Source organism: Macrobrachium nipponense, chromosome 21, assembly GCF_015104395.2.
Source record: "Macrobrachium nipponense isolate FS-2020 chromosome 21, ASM1510439v2, whole genome shotgun sequence".
Classification (NCBI taxonomy): Eukaryota; Metazoa; Arthropoda; class Malacostraca; order Decapoda; family Palaemonidae; genus Macrobrachium; species Macrobrachium nipponense.
The window spans coordinates 4,372,649-4,385,148 of record NC_087212.1 but is presented as its reverse complement, the minus strand read 5'-3'; the positions used below and the strand labels follow the sequence as shown (position 1 = coordinate 4,385,148).

Below are 12,500 nucleotides of genomic sequence, written 5' to 3'. Positions count from 1 at the left end.
GCCACTAGCCGGAGACGGCGTCGCGCCAGCGGTTGCCCCGGCGTGGGACATTTCGGATTCAATTCGTACGACCTCCTCACATTCGCCCTCTTGGCTTTTAACGGCGTTATCAACACTTTCAATAACGTTAACGACAACAACAACAACAACAACGTCAATGCTGACAACACTGCAGACGCCACTTCGAACCAGCTGAACAGCAACAGCGACTCGAAGTCCACCGTTATAATCATCGTGCCTCCTGGACGCAAGAAGAAAAGACACACGTCCATGAGCGCAGATCTCCACAACGCCATTCAAGATGTCTCAGACGCCTTGTACTACGTCAATCGACGCGATTCTGACGACCAGCTGCTGTGTGAAGTGGAGCTAAAAGTTTGCTTATACGTTTGCAAGGCTTATTTCAATTCCGGCGGCGCTATTTTGAAGTACTCGCCTTCCCTTACAGAGTTCATGCTAAGGGTTGGTCTTCCCCTAAATGAAACTCTGTGTCTCGGTGGGTATGCGAAATGCAAAGAACTTCGAAAACGGCCTTCTTAATTGCATGCGAGCTATGAAAATGTAATCAAGTGCTTTGAAATTTTGCAAAATTGTCTGTGGAAATGTGATGAATGAAGTAATGAGTCTTGAGATCATAAATTAAGAATCTAATATGCGCCTTTTCAACCACTATAACTGAGCAAAGGAACGCCAAGATAAAAATCTCGTCAGACTGTAAATGGACAATTTAGATGCGAAACAGAAGGAACGATTAAAATGTTGTAATGAATAACAAAGTTAATCAATTATATTCATGTAAATTTACACATCTACGACTCTGGTCATCGACGCCAAGGGATAATGAGGGACGTGAAGTGAGTGACAATATGGTGGAAGTTAGATGAAATAATATAAAATAAATTATCTTAAAAGAGTGATACCACGGACAACTCAAGAAGTTGTCTACTGATAACTGATATTTCCAGTTTTTTAAGTCCTGATGGGATTAGTGTCTGCTTAAATAGACATTAGTTTCTTGAGAGTTACGGATACACTTCTACAGACCAGTAGGTATAATATAACACCGAAAGTGATGCACTGGAGAATTGACGTCATTAAATAGTCTTGCAGTGGAGAAAGATGTCAGCCTCTCTCCTTCAAGATTTGCAGATCAGTAGCAGGTATTTATCGGTATTATCTGTTAATCGTCTGGACTTTAAATTGAATTTGGCAATCAGAGAGAGAATATTACTCATATATCTTTATTAGTAATCAAAGCAATTAGCAGTGATCATACACAAAAGTACCCAGAAGTCCCCCTTGAGTATTCATGTAATGCTAGTCGGAGCGGATTTATCTCAAGTGTTCCCTGGTGAGGATGGTAATTACCGTCTTTCCATGGTTATTGGAGATGTTCTTACAGGACAGTTAAACGGAGAATGTTTATGAAAGAAGTTCGATTTCCTATAAATACCCAACTTACCCTACTATAAATATTTCTATGGATGGAGTGTTGAATTTACAAATCGTGGGGAGATTTGTGAATGTTTTTTGAAAAAAAACATTACTTTTCTGTATATCATTTTAGCCCATACTATCCACGTACAGCGTCAATGAAGGAATACTGCGAATCCTTTCGACTCAATGTCCTTTTCTTAGCAGACATCGATACTTGTACATGTATATTCCATTTCGATTCCAGATCCGCCAGAGACGGTGGCTACGGAGGAGGATGTGGTGGCTTCGAAGTGTTCGCCTTCTTGGCATTCTTGCTGGCCCTCCTGGACCTGATTCTGGACCTCAATAACATGAACGCTGGAGGGGGAGGGGGAGGGGGAGCTGGAGGGGGCGGTCGGAGATCCCTGGCTAAGCGAGACATCCAGGACGCCGCCGTTGGAGGTCCCCAGCTTTGCAAGGTGAGTGTTGGTCTACACACCTTTTTATTTGTTTTTTTACTCTTTTATTTATTGCAAGGTGAGTATTGGTCTCCCACACCATTTTTTTATATATTTATTTTTTATATTTATTGCAAGGTGAGTATATGTCTCCCACGTCATCTTTATATATATTTTTAAATTTATTCATTGCAAGGTGAGTATTGGTCTCCCACGCTATCTTTATTTATTTTTTTAATTTATTCATTGCAAGGTGAGTATTGGTCTCCCCCACCATTTATATATATATATATATATTATATATATTATATATAATAATATATATATATTTATTTATTTATTTTTAACCATTATGATAGTATTTTTGTTTATTGTTATTCATGTGATGTAAGTGATATCGGAAAAAATATTATAAGATTAAATGACTCTTATATAATTACCTTTTGGGGTCTTATTTGATGTACTACTAGCGTGTCGATCTTAATAATAATAATAATAATAGTACTGTTTTATTGTTCATTTCATCATTATAAATGGTTTAGTACAATAATAGTAATTTTATTATTATTATTATTATACCAAACCAATAATGATAATAAAAATAACAATAATAATAATTTCAGTATTATTATTACTATTGTATTAGCCCCAACCGATAATAATAATAATAATTCATCTTCACTTCACGCATTCGTTCCAGCCCGAATTATCATTGATAGAATTCCACGAAGGCATGTTGAGGGCCGTCGAGGCGCTGGTAACGGGCGTCTTGCAGGCCGTTAGTACCGCCCCGGCCTGCGACCGTTACCATCTCTGTCGGGCCGCGGAGGACGCGGCCGTTACTGGACCGTTAGCTTCGACTCTGGCGGTCTTGGCTAGGTGAGAGATTATTATTATTATTATTATTATTATTATTATTATTATTATTATTATTATTATTATTTAGAAGATAAATCATCATTCATTGAGGATAATAATAATAATAATAATAATAATAATAATAATAATAATAATAATAATAATAATAAACAATTATTATTATTATTATTATTATTATTATTATTATTATTATATTATTATTATTATTTAGAAGATAAATATTTATTCATTAAGGATAATTATTATTGTTATTATTATTATTATTAATATTATATTTGAAGATAAATCATTATTCATTAAGTATAATTATTATTATTATTATTTAGAAGATAAATCATTATTCATTAACGGATTATTATTTTATTATTATTATTATTATATTATTATTATTATTATTATTATTATTATTATTATTTTGTTCTAAAGGGTCCACAATAATACAAAGTGTAAAAAAGTCCGTGTATAATTTTGAAGACTTTACAGAAAGCTTTCGAACCCTTCCCTAGGTTCTTCTTCAGTCCAAATGAACAATAAGTTACAACAAGTACAGAGGTAAATTTAAAAAACAAGAGTCGTTTGAAGATCGTTGACAACGGTCGTCAGCTCGTTAATGGGCCAGGTGATGAAGAAAGAGGGTAGTTAACAATAACTAGGTGATACCCTCTCCCTTATCAATCCTTCTGGCTGCAATTCTGTTGGATCTTCGTACAGGTTGTTGCAACATTACATGAAGTCCTTCATCCAAGGCGTAGTTTGGGCACCGTTATCAGGAACTCCCCCGGGGCAGCGGTTACCTGATGGACTGGAAGAGGCAAGGCAGAGGCAGGCGGCAGCATCAGTAGAGGGAAAAACAGAGCCTGTCCTACAGTTAAAATATTTTAAAAACATACTAGTAATATAAAAAATTAACAAATGGGTCTTCGTTGACAAAAGACTTGTTTCCTTTGAATGATTCTCCTAAACTTATAGCAGCTCCCTCGACTAGCCGTCTGACATTTACATTGTTACTTTTAAAGATAATTTTAGCCTCGTTCCAGTTGGGTCTATGATCATTCCTGAATGCATGTGCTACTATTGCGCTGTTTTGTGATTGTCAGCGATCTTCAACGACTTTTGTTTTTTAAATTTACCTCTGTACTTGTTGTAACTTATTGTTCATTTGGACTGAGGATGACCCAGGGAAGGGTTCGAATGCTTTCTGTAAAGTCGTCAAAATTATACACGGACTTTTTACACTTCCTATTATTGTGGACCCTTTAGAACATTATATTTACTCGTGATAGAGAGTTTTTCCTTACTACTACTACTACTACTATTATTATTATTATTATTATTATTTTTTTTTTTTTTTTTTTTTTTTTTTTTTTTTTTTTTTTTTTTTTTGGGTTTTTTTTTTTTTTTTTTTTTTTTTTTTTTTTTTTTTTTTTTTTTGCTCTATCACAGTCCTCCAATTCGACTGGGTGTATTTATAGTGTGGGGTTCCGGGTTGCATCCTGCCTCCTTAGGAGTCCATCACTCTTCTTACTATGTGTGCCGTTTCTAGGATCACACTCTTCTGCATGAGTCCTGGAGCTACTTCAGCCTCTAGTTTTTCTAGATTCCTGTTTTCAGGGATCTTGGGATCGTGCCTAGTGGCTCCTATGATTATGGGTACGATTTCCACTGGCATATCCCCATATCCTTCTTATTTCTATTTTCAGATCCTGATACGTTTTCCAATTTTTCCTCTCCTTCTCTTCAACTCTGGTGTCCCATGGTATTGCGACATCAATGAGTGATACTTTCTTCTTGACCTTGTCAATCAACGTCACGTCTGGTCTGTTTGCACGTATCACCCTATCCGTTCTGATACCATAGTCCCAGAGGATCTTTGCCTGATCGTTTTCTATCACTCCTTCAGGTTGGTGCTCGTACCACTTATTACTGCAAGGTAGCTGATGTTTACAAGTTAAATCACTATTCATTAAGGAATAAACCGTCAGGGGACTTGATATTCAAACCTTCAAATTTTATTATTATTATTATTATTATTATTATTATTATTTTATTATTATTATTATTATTATTATTATTATTATTATTTGACAGCGAATGGCTCGACAGCTGGCCCGACTTGGCGCATGCGCACTTCGGAGAGGCGGTCCGTCTCGGCGTCACATCAGGCAACTGCACATATTACAGCGGTTCCAACTGCGCACTCTCTCTCCCTCTATCACGACAGTTTCCTGTCCCTCCGTCGAGTAATATGAGCCTGGCGGAGAGGAAGCTTCATGAGAGTGTCTACGAAAAGCTTCAGGAATATGTCAGCTTAAGAAGACCGTATAATTTGAAGGCCTGGAAATAACTTTTTATACAGTATAACGAAATTATTTCTATCTACGTCTGGTGTTGGGTGGATAGTACTAACGTATAGGCTAGCAATGAATTGGTTTCCTGGGCTCTTATTTCCTCTGTTGTTGATGAAAGCTGCTGATCTGAATAGAATTTTGTCCTAACATTTCATTATCGGTATCGTAATCATATTAAACGTGCAGTAATTAGGCAGAAGTAGCTAATATTTGATTATTTATAAAGTCATGTTGAAAATCCAAGTTCATGTAAAGTTCTGGAGAATTAAATGTCAAAACACATTAGACTTAGAAATAATATTTCCTGTACTAACAAAGGCGTGCCTTGGAAATAAAATATTAAACTTCATAAAACACGGAAGGAGCGTCGCATAACTTACATTTAACATGGTTTCACTGGTTGGTGGTTATTTTTACGTATTGTAAGGCTCAGTGACATTTGTTTAGAACGAATTCTCTTTGCATGATAACTACTAGAACTCGTAAATAAAGTGATTATACCAGGGATCCTACATTAAGTCAATGCAGCTCTGATTTGAGCTGTTTTGCCGTTCATTCTACCTGGGCGAATGGTTCAAAAGATGCTGCAGGTATGGGAACGATTTTAACATAGATTTTCTGTCAAGAATTTGCCTTTGGATTGAAGAATGATTTTCCTGCTTACGGGAAATAAGGGCTATTTTAGTTTAGCTCGTCCGATTTCGTGCTTCTGTAACACCCAGTGGACGAGCTTAACATTAATTTCTCTACAAAAACGTATCGAGAGATCATCTGTTACTCAAGATCAGTAGAATACAGAGACGGGTGTGCTCTGGACCATCACCTAATGACCCGGTAACCGAAGAAGCGCCGGGCCTTAAGTATCACGCTCAGCCAATAGTAATGATTCTCGTGTGTCCGGCCAACGGTAATGTTCCTCATCATTCTCGCGAGCTCGCCAGTGACTGGGCGGATTGTCACTGCAAATCACGTATTTTTTTCTTTGCATAACTGCTGGAACTGCGTATATATACTCTTTTTTTAAACACCGCCAGTTCAGACTGACCTAAAGACCCTGTTTTATATGTCTGTAGTCGATGTGACGGAGACACGTAATTATCGTGACACAAGATCGACTCAGATTCGTCCATGTATCTTTGGCCAGTCAATAGAGAAACACGAACAAGCTTATGAATAATCACAGTAGCTTGTAGAATTGTGTATAAGCGTTAAACTGTAGCTCAGTAGATTTCAGAGTTGTGCACCCTTCAGAACCATATTTATCCGTCGAATTTTGTGTGTGTAAAGTGTGAAAATATAACTGATCAAATTTCTGGACCAACACAAGGCCTGGGAAATATTATAGATACTCAACAATGAATGTGATAAGTATGAAACTCAGTGCTGTGTTACGGCAGGAATTGTAAGTGGAATTATAAGTGTAGAGACGACAGTGATACCGTAAGCCGAAGACGCTTCCAGATACAGTATATGTCTAAGAAGTTTGCTCAGTGATACGGTAAGACGGAGAAGTTTCCAGATACAGTATAAGTCTAAGAACTTTGCTCAGTGACACCGTCTTGGAGAAGCTTCCAGACACAGTATAAGTCTAAGAACTTTGCTCAGTGACACCGTCTTGGAGAAGTTTCCAGATACAGTATACGTCTAAGAAGTTCGCTCTAGTAGACGCAACCATGGAAGGACTAGACTACCTCCCAGAGGACATGCTGTTCTCATTCTCTGACGTGACGGGTGTCGTCTTCAGCGATGTGCTCGGTGTCCTTCGGGAGACCCAGGCAAAGGAAGGGGACCCGGCTGAGGAGGGAAGGTGAGTGAATGGTTGTTGTGGCTCGTTTTTTGAAAGAGAAGAAGAAAAGTATCTTCACGCAGTGTAAAGAAGAAGAAATGAAAGGGAGTTGGGGTTAAAAGTAAATTAGAAATACTGTATAATATCTAATTTAGAAATGTCTGTGTTTTTTGGGGTTAATTTTGTTGCAAAAAAAAGGGATAATAGACATGAATTAAAATAAACGTTTTGGAGTAACATAAAGTAAAGTTAAACTAAATAATGAGTAAAGTAAACAATTAAGGGAATAAAGCTTTGCACCTCATGAACAGTGTAGTGTGCCCGCAAGAAGAAGCGCCTCAGTGGCGTGGTTGGTTTGGTGTTTGCTTCTCACCTCGGTGGTCGCGGGTTCGATTCTCGGCCATTCCATTGAGGAGTGAGTAGATGTGTATTTCTGGTGATAGAAGTTCACTCTCGACGTGGTTCGGAAGTCACGTAAAGCCGTTGGTTCCGTTGCTGAATAACCACTGGTTCCATGCAACGTAAAAACACCATACAAACAAACAAACAAACCGGAAGAAGAAAAGTAGGTTCACGCAGGGTAAATCAAAGTAGTCGCAGTCTTCAAGGAAATGAATAGAAATTTGTATCATTAATGATGATAACCAATACTTCAATACGCCCCGCACCCCCCCCCCCCCCCTCCCCCACCCCCCCAAAAAAATTGTTATAAGACAGCAGGAAATTGCTAAATAAACGTTAGAAACAATCGAAAATTATCAAAAATCTGTGATAGACGACACGGGATCGTTAAATTTTATGATGTCAATAACGTGAGAGGAAATAATATGGCTCCAACGCCTCTCAAAAGAGGTAGGACCATAGGAGCGGTATCATTCACAGTATTCCAGGTTAAAAGAAATTAAGTTGCCAGGGGTCCATTCACATCGGCTATATAGGCCTGCAGATTAGAAGAATTTTAAAATTAAGAATTTTAAATGAAAGTAGTTAATAGGTTTTATATCTGCTTGAAAACTTCAAGTATTTATGATTATTATCATTATTGATATTAATTTCACAATATGACCAGTGAATACATAAACTGAATTCGTATAATGGTCTTTATAATGCACAAAGTAAAAGTGCAGTGCCGTGTCATTTAGCGTAGATTATAATGTATTAAAAGAAATAAAAATCGCCTGTATCAGATACTGACACAAACGAAAAGAATTCCTTACCAAACCCAATTAACCCTTTCAGGTTTATCATCCCCTTCTTCAGCGGGTCAGGAGGTTGCAACGACGCCTTCTCAGGATTCGGGTTCCTGGCCTTCCTGCTGGCGCTCCTCGACCTCATTCTGGAGCTGAGCAACGACGGAGCTAGAAGACTGCGAAGGGAAGCCGTCGACGGCAGTCCCTTCGGTGCGTCTCCTGAGGGGGGCGTCTTCTTGACTAATGATCTGAAGGTTAGTCTGGGGGTCTGAGGAGGAGCAGGTGTTGCTAGAGTGTGTTCTCCGTAGGGGGGTAATACCGTCAGTGGTGCACTGCAGGCTTTACTAAAGGTTCTTTGCAACGTCCCTTCTCTATTCCATTCCATTCCTGAAGGTCTGGAAGCCTTTGGAGCATGTATGGTCCACGGTCCAGATAGATCTAGACTGTGGTATGGTCAGTAGAAATTGGATGGTAGTTGGTTTCGAGTAAGCCAGTACTGGGCCACTACACGAAATATCTTCGGCACCATTTCTTTATACCCCCTTTTTTTTATATCATGATTCCTTCGTCCATACTTTAGCTATCATAACCTCATAATCTCGCCCTCATGCGTCTGCTTCCTTGTTTTCACAGGCACCCATGTGGTCTGCTAATATTGAGTCTTAAGTGTTGAAAGCTTAACAAAGAACTTTTTTAGAATTGCCTTCAGTATATCCCTTGATTGAACCTCTCTTCCCTCTTGGAAGTACATGTAATTGTCCCCACTGAGTTCTTGAAGGTAACACTAAAGTAAAATTAAGAGAGAGTTCTGAGAGGCTATCAGTTGAGTCGGGAAATGATGGAGATGGCCATTGTCAGCAGTCTGGTATATCATGCGATACCATATGAGAAATTACTTTTTTTTTATTTGTTCATCCAACCTGCGAGCAAACATCTCTTTATGCTAGATACCATTACTTCACGTAGGCCTACTTTCGCAATGGACGTGGCAATTACACTCTTCATGTGCCCCTAACTTCAAATATATATATCATCCAGGCGAATCCATCCATGGAGGAGGCTTCGGCAGCCTGCTACAGCATGCACAGAGGATTCCTGAACGCCATGGCAGCCTCCGACGGCGAGTGCGCCAAGCGGTTCCTCTGCGAGGGCGCCCACGAAGCCGCCTCCCAGGGACCCCTGGGGAAGATGATTGCTGCTGTGGCCAGGTATATACTAAGTCTCTATAAAAGGTCTCTGTTCACTAATAAGAAGGAGATGTTTTTGTGTAATCTCACGTAAAGTAAATAATGCAGCTCATATAACAAATCTCTGCTTATTGAAACATTAATGAATTTCCATGTCCGTATTACCAATTGGTAGTCGCGTTTTCCATATGAAAACACGGGCTCTTGCTCTTAAAGGCCTGTCCACACTAGGACAAACAAAGTTTGCTAACAATGTTTGCAAACAAAGTTTGCAAACAATGTTGCCTAGTGTGGACAGGCCTTGAAACATCTCGTAAAAGTAATGTACAATTCAAGGAAACTAACTTAGCGTAATCTGAACGCCGTGTGAGACAAAAACGAGGACCAGTAAAGCTAAATTTTAACCTTTATATATTCTTTCAGCGAGAATGCAGCCTCGTGGTTACTCCAGGAAAACAGAACCAGGTACGCAGACGTCGCTGAAGGTGGTTTTGTAGCAGTGAAGGGAATACCTTGCTCCACGAGTTTTTCCCAATGTTTCAGTTTGCCTGTAACTTACAAGTATCCCAGAGTGTACGGAAGAAGGAAGGCACGGTCGTAGACCTAGGACATGATGAAGATTTAAATTACAGAAAAGTAATAAAGATGAACAATGTTGCAGGAGGTCGTGGAGAACGGTTCCATTCATATCCATATATTGCAAGCTCGTAATTTATTATTCATATAAATTAGCCGTATGGACAGTTTGCCTATATGATAAGCCAGATTTTGGTAAAACCATATTTTTTAAAATTTAAGCCACACTTCATTTGAACGTTTTCATGGTGGTGACATGAAAAATAAAAGTTTCATCATATTAAGCCGTTACTGTATTACTACCATACTTTGGCCTATATCCTTAGGCCTGGTCTAGGCTATTCAAATGAAGACGACAGCATGAGATGTCAATTTAACAAGGTGAAGTCCACAGCACCCGTAAGGTAAAGGTAAGGCAGTAAGCAATAGTCTTTGTAGCATTGACTTACTACCCTGTATACTGTAGATAGGCCTATAGATTTTGCAAAGGATCCTATGGGCTAGATGGCATAGGTTACTTGTAGGTGTAGTCAAAACCTAGCATATATTATACCTGTTTATTAAAATTTCTGATAACAAAAAAGGAATAAATTTGAAATGATTATTTTGATGTACAATCTCACAAATTGCCCTATTTGAGATGAACAATTAGTTTGTGTGATAATTTCTGGTATTTTCCTATTGAATTTGATGCTCATTTCAGTTGGGAAGTCTTCAATAAATTTATTATTCACCAACAATTTATGACAGTGGTATTTACTAACCTTTGCTGACCAACCTAACCTAATCTTACCTTACAAGGGGTGTTAAAGACAATACTCTTGCTGGTGTTGGGTTTATATGTACAAAAATGGACAGGTGGTAAGTTGAATACATAGAGACGGTTACAGGGCATACAAAAAAATTATGGATCCTTTTAGCTTAAGATACTTAACAAACAGGTAGTAGGGCAGGTCATTATTATCAACATAATTGTTTTTACATCAGCTTATCCTTTTATGGAGTTACATGTAATATGCTATTTGCAAAGTACTATTATCAAGAAGGATACTGTGTGGAATGTCATTGTAAATGTACCTAGTAGTTGACCATCATTCAAAAACATACACGATTTCTCCTTATTGTAACAGTCACTTGCTTATGTAGAAGAAAGGAGAAATGCAAATATAAAAAAACACCAGGTGTTTTTTCTGCAGTATGTAGGCTGCTGTAGTACATCATTAATTTTTAAAGATATGATCGTCTAGGGGCGAACATTTGCACGATTTTCCATTGTTACATCTTATTAAAATGTTATCAAAATATTTGTTTTTTGCATTTTAGGTTGGTGAGTGACCTCACAAGGTTAAGCTAGTATTTTACCACAACTACAATCTCCATTACAGTACGTAATTTATTACACTCCACTTCTGTATCTGAATACAGCCAGTGAAGTGGATGACACTTGTGTACCTTTAGTTCGAACAATTCAAGATTGCACAATAAACAATATATTTTATAGCCATTTTGGAATTAGAGGGCGGTCTAAGGGCTCATTTGCTTGTCATGCTTGGCAAATAGTACTGGCCTTAGATTTTTATGTTTTTTTTGTGAAATATACACCGTGTTAGGGCACTGAGAAGTAATACCATAGAGAGGCCAGATTTCGAATCTATCTCTGTTGTTATACAGAACTGCACTGTATCAGCTGATTAGCCTTCACTTTATTCCTTTATTTTTTTATGACAGAGAAAACGACTGCTATTACCCTCTGATGTTAGAGTAATTAAGGCCAAACCAAAATAACTCAAAAGTGAAGTGAAATGTTTAGTACTCCAGTGATTCGGTCTAGGTATATTTCTGGACTACCCTACAATGAACTTCTGGGTCTGCCTGAGATTCAAAGAGTTCTTCATAGTTCATTAGGATATCTGAAAGATAATGACTTAAAATGTGGTAATATATATCATAAAGCACAACAGTCAAGTGGATTTCTATATTCAATTTGCATGTTTGAAAAGCTGAGGTATATAGATGCTTTTATTTTATATTTTTTCTACCTTTCATGATGAAGAGTATTAAACAGCAAGAGATGCCATCAGATCAATAAAAGGATTACGTTACCGTGACAGAATAACCCCGGCACCAATCGAAATACAATTGGCTCCCTGTAAAAGCAAGATTAGAATACAAAATACTTCTTACAGTTTTTAAAAGCACTGAAATATGATGAACCAACACATCTAAGAAACTGCTTAAGTTTCTTTAGACCTGGAATGAGCATTGTGATCAGACATGCAAGTGAAGGATACATATAGGCTGTTTGAACCTAGAACCAATTTATAAGTCAGGTGAGAGAGAGAGGATTTGAACATTGAGCACCAAGACTACACAACAAAGTACCTCCAGAAATAGAAGTGAGGATCATACAAGGGGAAAGCAAATTTTAAAAGAACTATATAAAGACTTATTCTGCAGGAGCTACGATGCTGACGAGACAACACTAGAAGACAATTATAAAATATACACGAAGCAACTTATTTAGAAATCGTCCCTGTGAATGCTGTAGACATAAAACCAAACAAAGTGAAACGAGTGAATCAGTAGGAAGTATGTTCATGTCTTTAACAGGAGACAATTTGTGTTTTAAAGGATATACAGCTGACCAAACATTATGTCGA

The 12,500-nt window shown here is 37.9% G+C and overlaps 1 protein-coding gene across 3 annotated transcripts in view; it reads left to right on the top strand.

Moving 5' to 3' along the window:
* The window catches only part of LOC135197730 (uncharacterized), a 222,800-nt gene extending 217,729 nt beyond the window's left edge, over positions 1–5,071 (top strand). The window contains exons 4-5 of one of the 3 annotated variants that reach the window (XM_064224780.1): positions 1,682–1,895; positions 4,842–5,071. In XM_064224780.1, coding sequence (XP_064080850.1) covers positions 1,682–1,895; positions 4,842–4,997 — 370 coding nt within the window. In that variant the 3' untranslated portion in view covers positions 4,998–5,071. Of the gene's footprint in view, positions 1–1,681; positions 1,896–2,617; positions 2,754–4,841 lie in introns of those variants that run through there. The other 2 variants (XR_010310646.1, XR_010310645.1) reach the window with 2 other exon arrangements.
* The last annotated feature ends 7,429 nt before the right edge of the window (positions 5,072–12,500 follow it).